The 19955-nt window shown below is 43.0% G+C and overlaps 1 protein-coding gene across 1 annotated transcript; it reads left to right on the top strand.

Moving 5' to 3' along the window:
* Window positions 1-460: 460 nt before the first annotated feature.
* Window positions 461-15221, top strand: PPP1R36 (protein phosphatase 1 regulatory subunit 36). The gene is made up of 10 exons (XM_085315025.1): window positions 461-535; window positions 1989-2069; window positions 2761-2882; window positions 3006-3072; window positions 3990-4088; window positions 7760-7900; window positions 11795-11834; window positions 13288-13484; window positions 13575-13766; window positions 15007-15221. The coding sequence occupies exons 1-10, from the start codon at window positions 471-473 to the stop codon at window positions 15197-15199; spliced, it is 1197 nt and encodes a 398-aa protein (XP_085171151.1). The 5' UTR covers window positions 461-470; the 3' UTR covers window positions 15200-15221.
* The last annotated feature ends 4734 nt before the right edge of the window (window positions 15222-19955 follow it).

Genomic DNA, 19955 nt, shown 5'->3' with positions numbered 1-19955 from the left:
TAAAATTAGTGCATAACCCATTCCATTTTTAAACAAAAGCTTCTCTTCTCCTAATATTTAGTCACCAAAACAATATAAATATTATCAAAGCCAAATAAAAGCATTGTGTTGTATAAAACATGACTCCCTTTGATTTCTGTATCTTTATTGGTTCACTGACTATCAAAGAACCGAAATTCCTTAGCAAACTTTCAATTATTTCTTTGCAATCTGAAACAAGGGTAGAAGGAGAGATGATCATTTTTTATAGACGACTACTTTTCTCTTTTGTACRTTGTCAGCATTTTAGCTCAAATAATTACTGTTTGACCAACTCATGAGCAAACACGGTGTGGGTGAAAAGCAGATTTAAGAGATATTTAAAGTGACTAATGTRCACCGTGCTTGTATTGTAAATATTTTGTGAAGTCAGGCTGAGAATATGAGCATAGATTTTTATAACATGTACTCTGTGTGCTGCTTTTTTGCAGATGATAAAGCTAACCCCAGGCATATGGTACTGGAAAGATGATACTAATACACTTGAATTTGCAAGGTAAAAGCATGATCAGTTTAAAATTATGCAGGTTTAGGTCTTGATTCAGCAGTTCCAAGTAAGGTAATGTCAGAGTCTAATCATATTTTACCTGAACATCGACTGTAGGATAAAGTCTTACATACCTGACTGKTTTTTTTTAATTGAGAATAGAGCTCCTTAACTGCTGCTCTGTGACATTATGCCATCGTTTTTACGGGGGGAAAAGGCTAAAAGAGAAATATGCGATTTGTTCCATATTGTTCCCAAGCTGAATCCACTGCAGAGGGACCGCTAAAAGTGAGGACCAAATGCTGTCCCCGGTGTCTGTGAGTTGGGTTCAAGGAAGTCCATGAACTGCTGGTCACTGACGCCACTGTTATGTTTGACCTTGCATACTGGTGAGCACTGGAAGACTGCAGACCTTTAGGGAATCCACTATATGCGACTGTGCTTTAAATTTCTGTGGCAGTTGTGGGTTTAGACTATCGGCCCTTAAAAATCRCTATACATTGAAGCAATTTGGAAAAACCTGAATGTATATTCTCCCCTGTTCCCTTGTGCAATACTGGGCAGGGAGTGCCATGGAGCATGGTCTCTGCTGCTGCCTCCCTGCCTGGCCAGGCATCTTCCAAGCTTCATGGTGGAGCCAGCTGCTCACCTTGGGAGCCTGGTGGCAAAGCTATTGCAGACACCTCTCACAGTCTGAGTCTGAGCAGCTCCAGCCACCCTCTCTGCTAGGCTTGGGACGCTGCTGACCGTGTGGTGGTTCTCCAGGGATGGGCACGAGTTCACCAGTTCTGCTCGTCTTCTCCCATGATGATCCCAGAGAAAAGCTCTGGTATTGAGCAGTTTACATTTAAAATCTATTTTCTAAGGCAAGACYCTATTCTACCTTCCCGCTAATTTTAGAAGGAAGAGTTTTTGAGTCAAGAACAATCAACTCTCYTTTCTGGCCACTAATTTCAGGTAACAGGTAGTGGTGGGATATTATGAAATTACCAGATGTATTTACTCGAGTTTTCAAAGCCTGACTATGAAGAAAAAAGCTACTTGGAGAAGTAAGGGAACATCCACAAAGGGAAAGGACTAGTTGAGCTGAAGGCCAAGAGGGTATGTGTAGTAATTTACTGTGAATAAATTTAGGCTGGAAATTAAAAGAAAGTGGCTATTTATCGGTGTTTTCAGGACCAGAATAGTGGAGATAAAGCCACCTGAGACACTGATTACTTGAAGGGTTGATATGACGCAGTGCTTGTGATGGCAGGARACAGAGCAGGAGGACCCTGGGAAGCTTCTTTCACTCTTCGCTTCATAGTTCTTGAAAGGAACATCTTACATTGACCTCACTACAATCCAGATGCTAGATGGAGGCCCAAATATATATGCCTTTGTATCACGGGATATTGCCCTCTTTGCACTGCTGCTAGTAATTGAAATTCTTGCTACTAAATGTTCACACTCTGTATTGCAGCTCCGATCCAGAAGCTGAGGAACACCTTAAGAAAGGAAAAAATATTCACTTTCAGGAAATGGGAGGCACGGCGTTAAACAGGTATTTCAATTCAACTAACCTGTCTCAAAAAGAAGCAAGATTATTTGGGTGGGAAGGTTTTTGCCCGTTGTTGAAGATCATGTCTGAACAAAACGCACGAAACAGGAACCACTGGTCATTTCAGCAGCATGGATGAGTGGTCGGAATGAAAAAGCAAGAGCCAGACGTGCCTGATGTTGAATGCTAACTCAGGCACTAGCTTGGTGCGACTCTGCTGAAGTCATTCACCATCTTTGTTGCTCTTTCTGGATTGCTCAGAATGAGGTAATAGTTCCCATCTGCATAGAAAGAGCGTTGTGAGGTAATGAATTCATCTTTGCAAGGCACTTCAAAGATTAAAGTATTATTATTAATAATAATTTTATAAATTCACAACATGGGATAGCTGACTCCCATCCATTACTTAAAACCTCTTTGATCTAAATAACATAGTCACAATTTATTATATTAGCAACCAAAAGAGCAACTTCAGAAGCGACCTTAAGAGGTGAAATGCCCTGTTCCTCTGAGCGTCCCCAACCTGTTTTGTGGTTAGAATAGCTGAAAGTTAGTTCAGGGTATCTGTCAAGCACTATTTCACTGCCTGTGTGTTTGAAACCRAGTGCAATGAAAGGAGTATGTACCAGGTGGATTATTCTCTGGCTGGAACTGATACTGTGTCCTTAAGTGCTCTGTATTGGTCGACTCCTAGCATCTTTCAAGACGTATGCACTGCAATGTTCACTGGAAGAAGGCTGGCTGAACAAGAGGGAAAATCTCGTAGGCTGTCAAAGCGAGTACAGCATGACTATGTGACGCTGGATGATGTCAAATGTGAGTAATTGCTGGTATTTGATCTCAGCAAGGCATCACTCTTATAGGTTAGAAAACCATCGTTACCAACAGTTAATATTTTTTTTGGAGGAAATACTATTTTTCCCTTCTATATGTTTGCAGATGCTGCTTTGTTTTTGGGGCAAGAAAGTGAGGCACATCGCATGCTCTCGTTTACAGCAGTTATGAGGTATGTCACTTAGAATTTGTTTCAGGAATTATATGAGTGAGGCTGGTAGTGRAGGGGTTAGGCTTTATAAGAAGCAGAAAATAAAAGAACAGTGGTTTAAAATATCTTGTTTATGCTGCTCAGTGGGAAACAATACCAGCGGCATTTCATCCGTGAGATGTGCAGAGAAGTAATCCCATTGCTTGTTTGAAAGAGTCTTCCTCTGGGATAGCTACGGGCAAGCTATGACTTAGGCCAAAATATTCAAAGCCTGTTACTTGTCTTACTCCAAATTAAATTCCATGTTTGCCAGAGCATCAGTGACACTGGATGCACGGGGAGCGTCTAACACAGCTGGGCATCTGCGTTGCCTTCTTGTGCTGCTGCTGCTCCAGTCGGGCCTGCAGAGCTCATTAACTGCTGCTGTTACGTATCAGCATTACTTCTCCAAGCGCTGAGAGCAGGAGGGCGGCTGGGAGAGCACTTTGTCTCCGAGGCACGTCTCTGAGCTCAGCAGGGCGTTACAGTGGCTGCACGGCCTTTGATTTAGGAATGTGTCTGCAGGCTTTGCTCAGCCTTAGATGTACTGTCCCCGAAGAAGGCGAGAGGGGCATCCCAGGTATCCCGTTTGCTCCTTTGAATGGGAATGCCACCCTTTCGGTGTGTTTAGTGCAGAAAAGGTGCTCGCTGGGAGTATGTCTGGTTATATGCAGTTCAATCCACTCTTCAGCGTAACTTTTGGACTCCTAGTAATTCTCTAAAAGCCTTCAAACTCTTACTGCAGGATGCAGTGYTTGCTACAAATAGGTCTAGACTGTATGGATAGTTTTTGACATACTGTAGGCCCCTGAGCAGAGACTTTGTTCTTTTCATAATAGCCTGGTGGTGTTTGTATCTGCGAATCTGTAGATATGGTGACCTTTCTACTTTCCATTTAGGAATAAGAAACTAGATGCGTTCCTCATGGCTCTGATTTTCTACTTATCTTTTTACTTGGAAAAAATTGCCCTGGAAAAGACATCCAAAACTCCAGTTTCGTGAGTATGAGACTTCACTAGTGTAAGTACATAGGGCATGCCCCAGCAAATCTGGAATCACAGGGCAGGCTTTCATGTCAGAGTCAGTGGGATCCTGCATAYGAGCAAGGACTTCTTGCATGAGTAAAGACTGCGTAACAGGGCTTGCCCTGTGCATAGACTAGGTTTGTTATTGCTGGCTTCGTTATAATGCTTGGCGCTAAAGCCACAAGCATATATTGGCCAAGTCTATACATGGAAGACCACAGGGAACAGTCCTAAGGCTATGTAGAGAGACTGATTTTCTGGGAGGGTTTTGAACCCCGTTTTTCCGCAGCCTTGCCTTGAGTGACGTGCACTGTGGTTCATGTGGCATGGCAGCATCCTAGTCTCCATTTCAAGACAGTGATTGGATCAGCCTTGCTGCAGTGGGGTCACCAAATAATTTGGCTTATCAAAGTAACACTGCAATGTAAATAAATCTACTACTACTATAAATGCTAAATCTGTATGACTGCCCTGGACTGAATTACCATCTCTTACTGCCATTTCCTGCTGGTAACATTAACATCCAGTCATTTCTGCTTGCAGAACAAAGCAACGAATAATCATATCTGAGTTTACTGGATGTTAATTTGTGCTGTGGGTCACATTGCTTTAAGATTCCTTTTTAAATACTTCGCAAAGCAGGCTCAGATGACTCTTTGGTGCTATCAGCATGTTTCAACAGGAGAAATATATGTTAGGAAAGCAGTTCTCAAGTGAGGGTGTGTGACCACACTTGCTACCTTGCAAAGTGGAAGTGGGGATTACAGAGGAGTAGTTTAGGAGCTGCTGTATTAGAGAATTATATACCTTGGGAGAAAGTATTACTGAGTTACAAATCATGATTATAAGAAACCTTAATGATCTGCTGGGCTCATTAATAATCTCTGAGAATTGATTGACTATTTTATTAAAACACCTAATAGTTACTTACTTGACAGTTCTTGAAGCCTTGATAWAAAGAGGAGCTGATTTATCTGGATTGAAGCAAAGATTGTTGGAGGATTGGTGGCCTTAAGGAATTTGCTTGCTCCACCTCCATGGATTGTCAGGTGTTTCTCTCATTGTGCAAAGAACAATTCATAAATAAAGAAAACCATGAGTGTAATTTCATATACGAATTTCATATACAATTTACATAAACTGCATTGGGCTGCAGTTTACAAAATGACCCTTCACTCTTGGCTAGTAAAGGACAAGGAGGCCACTCCATGGGCCATTACAGCTCAAAATGGCCCGTATCATTGACTAGTGTTGCAAATACAGATATAAACAGACTGAAATAAAAAGAAGTTTGGACCTATTGCAATATAGAGTTATGCTTCCAGTATCCAGRGGGTTCTGGTCACTAGCTATAAGCTTTGGATAATCCCTGCCAGGAGAGACTTTTTGCTTTTTTTTTTGCTGTATTCTGGCATCTTAGCTGATTTGGAGGAACAGGAAGACAGTATGCTGGGAAGAGCTCTCTGCCATTGCACCTTTCCCTGCTCAAAATCTTGCATTTCCTCTATTATCTGCTTGGTTTAATTCTGACCTTGATGCATACATGAGCTATATTTAAAAATCAAATATAGTGAGTACTGTCATTCCTCTTCTGTGGATATCTTCCTTGATCTTACCATCTAGAAGGTATTTTTTACTGAGTTTATTTTTAGCTTAAATGATTCTTCTGTTGGTCATGACATTTTGAGACTTGTCACAGTACTTTGTAAGGTATGGAATCAAACAGAGACACAATTGCCACAAATGTAGCCAAGACATGCTGGTACCTTTCCATGTGTCTGGCTGTTGACACCTGTAATTTGCTCATGGCTAAACTGATAGATTTGGCCTCATAATGGAAAAAATTCACCTCGATAACACTGGTAAGTACCACTGTCCTTTTTTTTTCTGCCACCTGCTGCAGCACAGGATATAGCCTCTTCCTAGGACCATCAGAGAGTTTTGTGTATCAAACTCCCTCCTGCCACCAGGACCGAGGCCACCAGTACCATCTTTAATTCCCACTGCTCTCATCCTCTTGCATATTAATAAAAGATAAAGCATCTCCACTGTAAAGTTTGTTGAAAGATTTTGGAAAGCCTTTTGTGGCTAATTCTGGGTGAGGATATATGGAATGGAAGCTGTTTGGAGACTGGGCTTGGTAGCCCACCTAGGCCTTTTTCAGCCTGATGGTCCATATGGCAGACACATGCAATGGCTCTGCAGTCTTTGACTGCTTTGGGTTCTTGCAGACCGTGTGTGATATCCTAGGAACGTAAAAAATGCTGTTTATTCCTGCCCTTAGTTTGCATGTTTTGGGATTCCTGCTGTTCAGGCTGCCTACGGTAGATTCCAGCTCATCTCTTGTGATTATTACAGTCCCCAGGGAGCCAGACCTGATGGTCTGAATAGCTCTCCACTGTCTTGAACGCAGACATAGTAGAAGTATCAGCATTCATGGTGCCTCAGTAGAGAGTCTAAGTCCTTGATTAAGAAGTCATTGCTTCTGTGTGTTAAACTTTCTTATATTGGAAGGAGTACATATCAGACAAAGTCAAGATGAAGACATCTTTGACTTCTTGTTACCTATCTTTTGTTGATTCTAGGCTGACTTGTTTTAAATCCAAGCCTGAGGCTTCTCTGGCTTCCTCTAGATTCAGGAATATCTTGTAACTAACTTCAAAAACAACCAACCAGTTTTCCAAAGCAGTGGGCAGGAGGCATTCCCCATCACTGGAGACAGCGTAGGAGTATTCATTTCTGAAATATGTGACCCTAAGAACAAAAACTGAGCAGTGGTAAATGAGATAGGACTGGCACATGGGCTATTATTTTGCCCTGTATTTTCTTTTCCACTCAGTTTCTATTTGTTTCTGCTTTGAACCCTTTCATATCTTTTCAGGAAAATCAGTTGAATTTTATTAGCAATTATCCTTGAGAAGCCGAGAGTAATTGCCCTAATTATTAGAGCTGGGTCTTGTAGAAAGCCTTTGACCTTGAGGCCATCAAGGATGGGACAGATAAAAACAACCCTCCTGAGTATGAAAGGAGGCTGGTGACTTTTAGGTCTGTAGCACTCCCAGGTACTGGGAGACAATCTGGTGGACTGCAGAGGAAGCAGAAAGCTCTTTGGCTTGGTATTTCCTTAGTGTTTGATCTGAACCGGTTTAAAATGCAGGCTTGCGGTGTCAGCCTTTCCTGTTTGGAGGCAGTCCCAAAGGTGCTTCTTCTGCCTTTGTGARGAGAAGCGCTGTCTCTGACTGAACCAGACCCGCTGCTTCTTGCTGCCTGGTGGCAGTCTGCACCCAGAGATATCTAAGTGCACCTCCAGGGCTTTTATGTAGACTGCAAAAAGAGTTCATAAGCTGCATGGGATCAAAGAAAGCAACCTAAAAGGCTGTGGGCATGGAGCTTATAAGCTCTACAGGGCAGGAGAGACTGTCTGGGCCCAAGYCCCAGGCCTTGTGGCCCCATCAGCATTGCAAAGCTGCACTGAAGGTGTCTGAGCTTGCTGCAGTGGAGTCCTCTGAGGTTGGTGTCATGTAGTGGGGTGGCTTATGTGCCCCAAAACTGTTCTTACTTCTCAGGACCAGTCACTCTTTCTGGCATTCCTTCTATCCAGAACACCTTCCCTAAAAATGTTGTTTTCTTTCTAATTTAAACAGGACCATCGTTTTGTTAGAGGAGAAAGAAATGGACAACGTCCTGGCAAAGTTAGAAGTGGCCAGGATTCACCTTGCCAAGCTGTACTGTAATCTTATCCTTGGAGAAGGCATGGCAGAGCACCACCACATGTCTTGTGGAAAGTAAGCCACAGAAAACTTTCCTCCTGGGGACCCTTGCTATGTCAGGTGCAGCAGCAACCCAAAGCCTTTCTTGAGTGACAGAAGTGAATGTCCAGGGTAACAAATGTCTTTGTGGATCAAAGAGACACATGGGACACAGGGACCAYGAGGCAGAGAGTGTCCTGATCTCCATGAAGCTCCAGCTGGTAACTGACTCTGAAAGTGTTTCTGGTGAGCTGCTGCCGGCTGATCTGGCCACAACAAGTTGCAGCAGGGCACAGGTTACTAGGCTGGGCTCTAGCCCAGGTATGTTGAAGCCTTGCTAGATATACAGACCGTGAACCTTTGATGGGTTCAGCACAGTCATCAGGGCAAAAGGCAGTGCCAGCCCTGGATCTCAGCCCTGCCCCGCTTCCACTTACTGAATCTTGAAGACAAACGGTATAAGAGGAAGAACGTGTTATGTACCGGTGGTTGCCATTGATCCCTGCTTTGATTTCCTCTTATGTCAGGTCTGAGAAGTCGTAAGAGTACTGGCAAGTGAAGGAGACCATGTTCCTGAATGGCAGCAAATGAGGGGATTAGAGAGAAGAAGGGGTTGTGCTTGGGGATCTTGGGCATTGGTTGTGTAGGCCTTCTTCTACAGAGCAAGGAAGACAACGCATGGTTTTCCCAGAGTGGTGGACACCAGTTGCTCTTTAGATGYCATGGACCAGTGAAGAACTGAGAGTGGAGAGAAAGTTGCTGTGAGAATTAAGAAACTGAAGCATTTGGGAGGGGATGGGAGAATGTTTGAAAAGCCAGAGGAACCAAGGGAATGATGAGAAGCAAAAAAAGGTAGGGAGCTTAACTGGAGATGAAAGCAAACATGGGTAGCTGTGTTGTTTCTTCACTCATATGTCTGGTGGGTGTGACTGTGCAGGATGGAGGCAAGACAGAGGTCTAGTGAAAAAAAACAGCAGTGGGTAGAGGCTGGCCAGGGGCTGGGACATTGGTGTCCAGGCTGTAAAGACACAGAGGACAGAGAAGAAGGTTGTGCCTTAAAATGTTTCTGATGTAAGGTGCTGTGTGAAGAGGGACCTCACTGAGTTACTCACAGGAGGGTGGTAACTGACTGCAGCTAGCTTCAGAGTTAAGTTAATGCTGAGTATGCTACAATATATGGCATTTCCCATGCCATATTGCAATTACATAAAAATCTCTTTGAGGATGACTCAGTTTAGCCTTAAATGTTATCTGGATACTCCCAGTCCATTATGTAAACTGCCAAAAACAAAARCTAAGGGACAGAACTGATTAAAACTCTTAATTATAAAAGCTAGTTAAGAATTTTTTGAGTGCACGTGGTTTTGGATGGGAAAGATCCTTTATTAAAATGGAAACTGTGACAAGGGTTATTTCTGATGAATTTCTTTTGACCTGAAAAGTGTTTAGATGAAAAAGCTGTGAAACTACTAATGATATGCCATTCCCTCTTTTACCATGYTTTATTATAGCTCAGCCGAAATGTCTTTAGATTCAGGATGATATTGAAGCTTTTACTTTTTCATTCTGATTCACCATAGCAACATTTTAATGAAATCTTATCATGTGCTGGGAAACTGTTTTTCCTTCTAGATCTGCCAAATACCTATGTGTTTGTGTGAAATCATTAATTGTTCAGATACATGTATTTTTTTCCAAAAGTTTAAAAAGGGACACAGATGGAGAACATCTTCAACTTAACAATTTGCGTGTTTTGTAAAATGCAGCATAAAAAATCCTATGTTGATATTACCCCARCCTGGGATTTGAGAGAGTTCCTCCAGACCTGTTATTTGTGTGTGTTAGCATTAGCTCTTTTATGCCTCCAATGCTGAGGAGGAATAGGTGTGTCTGGCTTTCTCCTTTTAAGTTGATGGGGTTGTGCAACCTTTTTGTGGTGCCAGTTTCCTTCTGGGCATTGGCATAATGGGAAAAATACAGAGTGTTCCCAAAGCTGCRTGCATCGATGGCACAAGCACTGCTGAGTCAGCCCTTACTGATCCTTGAAGCTGGTTTGATCCATGGGCAATTAGAGTCACAGTTGTGGTCAAGRGAGCTGCTAAAATGGCACAGGAAGCATTTCTTCCCCATGTGGCCCTATGCAGAACAGTGGTTCTTGTAGGTATCTCAAGCCACCGTCTTCTTAAATCCAAACCCTATGCTTAATGCACTGTCTGCTTTGGCTGTGCTATCCTTCTCTTTAATGCATGAATTCATCCCGTCACCCTGTCAGCTCTAAGAAATAATTGTTATTGTATTTCTAGAAGGCGTGATGCTCTTCACTCACTCATTCACGTGTTTCTTGCAAGTTCTGTCCTGAATGTTACTGTACATTTGATGTTTCCCTAACCATTTCTGTATTTTCCTAGGTAATTAGCAGCTGTGCCCTAGACATGGGAGTTGCCTGCTAGTACAACACTTATTTTAGGAAACTTTACTTCAAGTAGGTCTTAGCTAATATATCACCCAAAGAAAGAAAGCACTGAGAAGAGAAGGGTGGAGACCTCCAGCCTTATTTGGCTCTAATTATTAGTGTTAGTTTCTGTTGCTGACGTCCACATAGGTTTCTCTGACTGCTGAAGCAGGGGTTAGTTCAAAGACACTGCAAAGATACGTAACGCTAAAAGGTGAAGCTGGGTTTTACATTTAGGTTTAAGGAGCCAGCGTCACATAAGGTTCCTCCACTGTGTTATTCTGAAGACATGAATTCTGGATAAGTGCAGCATTCTAAGGAGTCAAACGCATCAAAGTTATTTGGGAGATTCTRCTTTGGCAAAGGCCATGCCATGCTTGCAAGGTCGGATTTCTTTTACCCCATATGTGGGGTTTGGGATCTCAGCTGAACTGTCAGCAGAAGTAGGATTGGTGGGCAACAGGGAGATACGTGATCCTGTTGATCAATATTTCAATAAACAAAAACGACAGGCTGGTTAATGGAGGTATGGGGCTGAAAAGATACTATCTTCATAGTCTGCTCTGCATTGATGTTTCTGCAGTGATGGCAGCTGGGGATACCAGTTTGGAACAACTGATGTTGATCTTATCAGGAATGTAGGGGATGTTTCAGAAGGTGGTGAATTAACAGAGACACAGGGCTTCCTGTGCATCTCTCAGGACCTAGCCAGATCTGTGGAGATCTGGAGGCTTGCAAGGGAAATTGCTTTTCCTTCCATAAGGGTGAGCTGTGCCACCTCCAAGAGAACTGAATGCCTGCTGGGTTGTGTTCATCACCTTCCACATTAGTACTGGTTTCCATGATGGGCTTCCATTTGGCTTTGTCTGAGAATCCCCAGGCTCAAGTGGGTGGTGAGATCATCTCTCGGATTTCCACTGGGCAAATTGCTGCTTCCTTAACAAAGGCCCTGTGTCATTCTTGTGCATGTTTTGCATTTCTTCTTGGAGATCCATCAGTTATCTCTCTCCTGGTTTTCAAGTATATTGTCTCAGCACTGGCCTGGCTTTGTTCCCTGGTAACTCTGCTTGTTGCTCTTCCAGTGATGTCAGGRAGAGTTTTCTATGGACTTCAGTGGAAACTGGGTTAGATCAGTGCTGACTGCTTTTGAGAGGCCCATGCAGAGAACTCAGTTTAGATAGAACAGCAGGGGAAACTCACCTGCTTGTCACATCCAGCTTTGTTCTCTGTCAGATTTAATTAACTGAGCCATAGAATATTTTGCATTTTCTCCTTCCGAGGCAATGCAGAARTCCTGTCTTTCTCTTGGACAGTGGTCTCTGCATGCTAATAACGAGGATCTACCAACACCGACTTTATTGCCTTGGTGAAATGGCAGCTTGGGAATAGCCACATAAGTCATATTCAATACTCTCTTTAGAGAACTCAGAAGACAACTGCTGCTATTAATTTTGTGCTGTTGTTCACTGCCTTAGGAGAAAAACATCATCATCGCAGAAGGATCGGGACTTCTTTGAGGTAAGAAAGATACAAAGACGAATGGAGAGCATGACTGTCAGCCCAAAGCCTGTCCCTTCCTCGTGCATTGAAGTTCTGCAGTCAGCCTGCTCCTTTCCCTTTTGGTTCTGCCGGTAGTTTACTTGTAGGGCAAAGTACCTACAGTAAGATTTTTACCTTTGGGCCTAGATTACAATGCCATTGTAAAATACAGTCTGGTTTTACCCTTCAGGCCCTACCCTTTCCTCTTGGAGCCCTTAGCTGGAGAGTTTCAGGTCCTCTCTGGCTGCCTCAAAGCCTGGGCAGTTTCTATCACTGCCTGAGGTCCCCCTGGGAAATCTAGTCTGTAGGTTTCTTGTCATCATTGGTTTCATAATTTCACCTCTAAATAAGAAATTTCACAGCTGGCTTTCATTTTTATTGCCCTTACAACATTTCTAGCTGCCAATGAGCTCTTCTAGCCWGCCACATACACTTCAATGAGCATTTGGTATGTAGTTACACTTGGTATGTAGTAGCACTTAAGCAAATTAATGTAAAACAGCTAGGGCCCAAATTATACTTTGTAATTCACAAATTGGGATGCATTTTCTTGAAAGATGAGTATTGTGGATACAGTTTAGGGATACCGAGCAGTCCCAGTGATACCACCTTTTCAAGAACAGGCTTAGCAGACATTTGATTTAGTGGGTGTTCACTTGGCTTCAGGAATCACAAATAATRAACAGGAGTGAAATGCTAGACTTTGTTTTCTAGTCAGCAAGCAGATATGTGGGGATGATATGCAATGAGTTCATATTTGGTAATAATATTTTCTGTGATCATAATGCTGTCATCTGGGGTGGGAATCATCTTGTCTAACTCTAGTCGCCCAAACAGTAGGCGTCCAGTCAGACTGGGCCCTTAGGCTCTCTTGGCAGTCAATGGAGAAAAAGAGAAGCTCAGCTAGAGGGTGAATTRTTTTTTCCCTAAGACAGATGTGTGAGCCATGGAATGACTCATCTCATCTGTCTCTTTCCATTGATTATTGAAGGAAATTAGATAGTGATCTCCAGTTGGCTCCTTCGTATTCAGCAGCAAGGCTAAGTCACACTGGCCAGAGTTAAGCGAGATCAAATCCATCTGAACTGTGTTTCAGCTTCATCTGTTAGTATATTGTTAAAAAAAAGATTATCATCCTCTTCCCACCATGCAGTGTCAGTGCAGGGAGTTACTGCTCTTAATTGCTTTAGTAGGGATATATTGGATAGGCCTCTAAGTATGGAGACTTCTAGCCACCTGGCCATGAGTTGGAAAGGCAGTCTTCATACCGTGAGTGTCCTTTCAAATATTTTCTGATAAGTGGTAAATTGCCATTTGGTCATWGCCAAACTGGTTGCTGGCTTTTTAGTGGAGTCATGCCAGCCTCCACACTGGGACGCAGTGGCACATGGGGACTTCCCCAGTGAAAATGAGATCTGTGTTTTCGATTCAGAGCTTCTACAGCTACTGCTGCTATGTGGCTTGGCTTGCATTCAGACGGAAGCACTTCCGAGTGATTCAGGAAGAAATCTGCAGGCTTCTTCGCTCTGATATATTTAATCCTACCTTAAGAGAGAAGAAAGATGTTGACTTGCAGAAAGCTGGAGACCAAACTGCCGATGCAAAGAAAGTGAGATTCCCATGTCACAGGTACATGTGTGACACTCTGATGGGCCTGTAGGGACCCCCCCACCCCATCCCAACACACTGAGATAACAGCTGCATCTGTTTTCTTTCAAGAAATGGCTGTGCCAAGTGTCCATCAATAAATGTCGTGGCCCAGCAGCGCTCACCAGTGCTCAGCACGCTGCTGCCCTTACCGAAGGACAGTGCTCAGCACCTCTTTCAGAAGCAATTCTACCGTCGGGGCAAAACCCCTCAGCCTTGCAAGAGTAAAGACTTGCCAGAGTTCTCAGAGTTATTCACTACCAAGTAAGGGGCTATTTCCGTGGGTAAGTAGATTTGGTTGTACTATCAGAGAGGATATCTGATGGCTAGCTCTTCCTCACCGGGAGAGGGGCCAGCGGACTGAGAATCTGTCTACTCTGTAGTTAGAGAGCACAACTGGAGTGTAGGTAAGATGGGCTCGAGCCAGTCTGGAATTAGCAGTAGTAGTACTCTGGGTTAACTGATGGCAAAGCAGCTACCATCCATCACAGTGTTTTGTTAAAACTGAAAAGTTTTCTGGGGGAAAAAAATGTTTTRATATACATTGAAAAGAAACTAATCAAATGATCTTAAGTCAAAGTGGATTTTTTTTTCTGTTTGTGATTCAGTCCAAATTCTTATTTTTACRTGACTTCTAGGTTATATTTATTGACGTATTTTATTTTGACAAAGTCATTTTGTTACTACAATGTAGTTCTAAAATATAACTTCTATTGTAATAAAAATACAAGAGAGCTTTTTCTTCTGATTCAAGATAAAAGCCAAATTTTCAAGCCTTCCTATGTCACGAAAGAGTAATTTCATTTTCCATCCAACTATGGATAACAGCAGTATCACTACATTACTTCTTTATGTAATAACTCATGTAAACAGGACCACTGTAAATCAGTGTTGTTCTGTTGAAGTGTATGCAGGGCTACCAGTAAGGCTTTCCAATATAAGTCTTCTTTTTCTGCCTGGAAGTTATAATTTGAGAATGTCCAACATTTGTGTRGACCCTCCTGAGTTCTGGAAAACTAATGAACACTACTAAGCTATACATGCAAAATCATGGACACATCTACAACACATGACCAGTGGGCCCRGTATTTCCTGAGAACATGAAATTTGTGGCAAATGCACATGTAATTGCTCTTTGCAGCTCTGTGTACTGAATATATTGGCTTTACAGCTCAAGCACGTGCTCATAAATTCATACGCAGTAAGGCCATCCTTTCCAGGAAGTGCTAAGCTTTACTTAGGCAAATGTGCTTTATGTTGTGTACATTCACACTCCATACAGAAACATGACATGGTATGCAAAGTGCGGAGTGCATAAGCATGCTTATTTGTTTTTCCCTGGGGGAAAGCAGATATTCTCTCCCTAATGTGTTATCCACAGTCTAACTAAAGTAGGCAAGGCTYCTTGCTGTTTTACCCAGGAAAAATTACAAATTGTTCTCCCTTACTGTTGTTTTCCTTTGCTTCATTGCGTCAGTCATATTAACACCACTTTTTGTAACAGGGTGGGCATTATTGGAGCTCCTCGTAGTGAGTTAAATCCCATTATGCTCATGCCCATCGGGATGATGGAGGAGGAAGAGGAAGAACAAGGACGGAAGAGGAGTGGTTCCTCCATCCCTTCAAATGACCTGAGTATATCAACTCTGAGAAGCCCTCAAAGCAGACTTAGTAATCAGAGTAGTGTCATCTCATGAGCAATGACAGAAGCTGACTATAATCAGAGTATCTAGCAGAACTGGTATCTTGTGTTGAGTGCCAAAATTTCACATCTTTAAGTAAATGACTTTGAACCTGCAGCTTAAAAAGTCTGTATCATTTATCAGAGGTGGGGTAGTCTAGCACAAACGGTCCTGGACTAGGCGACTGAAGACCTACACGTTAATTCCTGGTTCTGTCATCAACCTACTCAGTGATCTTAGATCATTGCATTCTCCTTCTTACTTAATGCCTTGGTTGCGCTGTTTCTAAAATGAAGATTATTTTGCTGACTTTGCTAAGTGCTTTGATACCTGCAGATGAATATCATCATTGATTATAACGTCAACCTTCTTTTTCTGAAGGGTTAGTAAAGCGAAAATGATTTCCCAGGAGACATGACAGTACTATAGTTACTAAAATTGTGCTTTTAAAGGAAGTTCCTTTGCATCTTTAATAAATTGTGCTTACTCCTTTTTTGATTTCCATCCTATCTAGCCTAATTTGTGATTCACTGGGAAAAGAATACAGCAAAGAGGAATACTGTTATTTAAAGAATCAACCAAACATTCATTTTATTTTGTCTTGCTAGTGATAGAATTTGATTTTTTTTCTTGTTGATCTGTACATGATTGGGAAAGCAGATCCTAGAAATCCAAACTTAAAATATACAGTTGRGATGTTAGTATCTTGAATTAAAATGAACTTCTAATGAGAAATGATATGAATTTACCTATAAAACTATCCATATGTGCTAATCATTAGAATCAGGAGGAAGACTTAGGATGAAATCCTGGTTTGTCATAATCAGCAAAAAAATGATAGCCAACGAAAAAGTGAAGGAAAAGCAGAGAAATAGTATTTCAGTCATTGCTGAGAGGARGGGTTTGATGCCTTAGTGCTGGTTTGGAAGTTTTTCAGCAAAATGTRTTTATGCTGGATAAAAATAATACAGCAATTTCCCCCGGCAATTTGTGGTTCAGTTTTTAAAAGGATGACTTTTTTTTTTTATTATTAAAATTATCATTAGAACTTTACCTCTTTTGGAGTAACCAACAGTTTATGGGCTAGATCACGTAGGTGAGATGTCCCTTGCACAGGCACTTGAACTGCAGGTTCACAACTGTTGTTTGGTCTCTTCAGTTAGACTGACACAGGTTATATCAACACTTTAATATCATTATGGCCTAAGCTTGTTTTCCTTGTGTCAGGTGGGTACTTTTACCATTGGATGAGGTTGTTGTGACCTGCAGTTTCTGTCTTAAGCTTTTCATTAGGCATTTGCCGTGCTACCAAGCAAAAATATTTCGAAGTTTTGTGGGATGGAAAACACATATTCTTTCCCAAAGGAAAAGAATTTAGAACAGTGTATGAGACTGCTGTATCTTCCTCATGTACATGGTCTAGAGTGTTACACTCTTTATTCAAAACTAACATTTCTGGATTATACGTTTGCATTCATGTTGGGAAGTCAAGTTAGTAAAAGGTTCAGGCAGGCACAGGGAAATGTTTTTCTCATGAAAAGCAGGCCATTGCTGGAGTAAACAGGAGAGATGCCGAATGTCCATGTCTCTTTTCCCTTAACTCACAACCCACTCAGAGTTTGAAGTTTCATTTTTGTGACAACAAATAAGTAAGAAAGGAAGGTAGCTTAGGAATGTCATTTATTGTGGTCTAAACCTTTGCTCTTAYGGTCTCAGAAATGATGATGAGAGCTTGACAGGGTGCTTTAGTTGCAGGTTTCCTAGAAGCTTGTTCGGGCAAAGCATGTGCAACTGCTCTTGCAGACTGCATGAGCAACTCCAGCATGGCACATACCTGGCTGAAGATGCAAGAGGCAAGCATGCTATCATTGCCCTGCAGCAGCGTGGTTTCCCTCCTGAAGGATGCAGCAAGATGTTGGCAGAGGGAGCCTACAACACGGCTTCCTCCTTCTGGTCTTGGGACAAGCCTGGTTCCTGCATTCGGAGACCTGTACATGCTAAGGGATATGTGTGTATGGCTTTGGCTGGCTCCTGTCTGACCTGTGGATTTGCCCTCTGGGCAGAATGAGGTTGACATCCCAATATGCTATGCAATGTCCTTGCAAAGTGTTTCCCTTTGTTACATCTCAGCAAACAGGCGTTGTACTGGGTCTTAAAAAGAGTGTGAGCGAAAGGTGTCCTTTGCAATGTCAGTCCTGCAGGGCAATGTAGTCTGTGGTATTTGCTAATAACTGGGAGTTGAGAGCAGCCCCTGCAGTGCCTGGGGCAGAGATTTCATGGAGTTACACACTCTGCCTGTGGTGGGTCCTGGGCAGCCCTAGGACGGCAGGAGAAGACAGAGGGTGGAGCGCGCACTCACGTAGGCAGCAGAGCCGCTGGATGCGAACACAGTTTACGTGCACTGTCACTTACCTGTCCATGTCATTACAAAGAGAAGGAAGCACTGAGCAGTCACCAGAGCTGGTCAAAAGCAGCCAGTGAGCTATGCAGACCGAGAGAAGGTGTTCAGCACGTTATGTTTGTCCCTCTCCAGATTCAAGGCATGGTCCTCACAGTCTCCTTAAAGGAGTAGCCCCATGGAGGTACTTTCTTTTCATGAAATAGTGCACAACAAGTGTTCGCTTTTGGCAAGCTGTTTTCCTTGGGCAAAAGGCAGCTCCCTAAGCTGCATGTTCTCAGTTAATTCTGTCTGCATCTAGAACAGCCTGTCTGACTCATTCTGCAGGAGTTACCTGGGTGAAACCTGATCTGATGGTCCTAGTGAGTCCTGGTTTTAAAAAGCTGTGATTGTCAGCCAAGCCCTCAGCCATGGCTTTAGGCTGAAGTTTTCTATGGTAATCTAACAATAACCTGAACTTTCCAGAAAGCATTGAGAAATGTCTTGCMGTTCAGCTCCTTTAGTCAGCACAGTCCTTTCCAGGATTGCCTTTTCAGCCTTAGGTGTCTGCTTCTTCTGAGGTAACGTATGTCTGACATAGACAACCCATGCTTGTTTAAGCATGTAAGCAAGACCTGGCAGCCTTTCACACATGACAGTGACTCATCCTTCCAGCAGGAGAAAGTGAGTCAGAAAGGGCAGTTGACAAGCTTTATCAGGCTCCTGTTATTTGGCCCAGGAGAATTTTACTCTGAAAACCCATCCTTGTTAATGACGGGCAGAGCTGGGAATTGTAGCATAAGACTACTGGCTTTTTCCACCATCGGCTTTGCACGCAGTTTCATACCAGGAAATCACAGCAGGTTGGCTATTTCCATGAATTTGTTGTTATTGCCTTTTTTTTTTTTTTTTTTTTTTAAGGGATTCTGGACATGTGACCTGTCTTGGAATAACCTGCCTGAGCTATGGTTGCCATAAAGAGTACAAACTCACATGCCTTTCTGTGATGAAAAGAGCCCGAGGGTTCTGTGCAACAGCATTTATAGAGTTCCCATTTACTTTCTTCTCCTAGGGCTGCATTGCCCCGCGCTGTGATTGAGTGCTGCTAGCGTGGCCTAGTGTCGGGGCTGGCTGTTGATTATGATTCTGCCACTCACAGGCTCCACATAGGGTGTAAGCGTCTATTTTCAGAAGTTTATTGCTCTGTTGTAGAAATTTACCCCAGGCAGAGAGTTAGCAGAAAGCATCAGAACTTGGAGGTGGAAAAGGAGACAGAGAAAAAAACCTATGGCCTTTCATTAATTAAGGAAACTCTGCTCTTGGGAGTGTCTGTCTTTGAAGCTGCAGAGGTGGCAGTGTGGCAAGGGGAGACATCTAGATACGGGGTGACCATTAGTTGTAGTTGAGTGCCTTCAGGTGTGGGAAGAAGCAGAGTCAGCCCAGGCCTGTTCTGCTCGTGCTGCAGAGGGCTTTGGAGCAGCAGTTGATGCAGGCAGCACCCACGAGCAGCAGGGCTTCAGGCTCAGCAAGCTCTCTACGAGCCAGTGAAGCAGGGCTTAAAGATCTTGCAGGTCAGTAGACTAGATCTGTGTCTGTGGTCCCTCCAGTTCAGTCCTGTCCACCTTGCTCTGTTAGGGGCCATTGTCTGTTATATAGGGAAAAGTAAGGCAGTCTGAACCTGGACATCTTTCTGTGCAAAAGGGACATACCAAAAGCTGCTGCAAAGGGGCAGAAGGACCTCTTCTGATTCTTAGGAAAAAGAAGGACCCATATGCCCTTCCTCCCCTTAGGCTGACTTGGAGATTTTCCCCCCACCCCTTTACAATCCTTCACTATTCTCTCTTTTTGAATGCAGAACTAGTCAGAGGTGCTCAAAGCTCTGCAGCATTGCTGCAGCCCAGTGAACAGCTTTCCCACAGACTGCCCATTCCAGAGCCTCTTCTCCAAGGATTTCTCAGTCCCCATGAGGCAGAAGGAGAGTTCAGCTCTTGGTCCTTCTGCTGGGAGTGTCAGCTAATAAATGCCTGCTGGGAAGGGAAGCAGATAGGGAGAGATTCTGGATGTACTGCCTCTCCCTAGGAGCTGGAGAGGACCAATTGCATTTTTGTCAGCAAATAACAGGCTTTGTCCATTCTTGCCTGGACTCATACAAGCATTTTAAGAGTGTTAAGGCCCAGTGAAATTAGGGGACAAATACTTTTACATGCATTTGGGAATGTGACTCTGTTGYCAACAGTCAAATGGGGACTTACTGGGTGTTGCAGTGGTGAAAGATACCACCATGTTTCCTGATTTTGAACGTCCTCCCCTGCTGCTTAGAAGGGGAAGTATTGTCTATAYTACCTTTGTTTCCCTGCCAGATAGACAAAACAGTCCATGAATCCTTGATAGAGC

The sequence above is a fragment of the Rhea americana genome, unplaced genomic scaffold (genome assembly GCF_003343005.1).
Source record: "Rhea americana isolate MKP2758 unplaced genomic scaffold, rheAme1 scaffold_42, whole genome shotgun sequence".
Classification (NCBI taxonomy): Eukaryota; Metazoa; Chordata; class Aves; order Rheiformes; family Rheidae; genus Rhea; species Rhea americana.
This window is presented reverse-complemented; position numbering and strand designations above follow the sequence as displayed.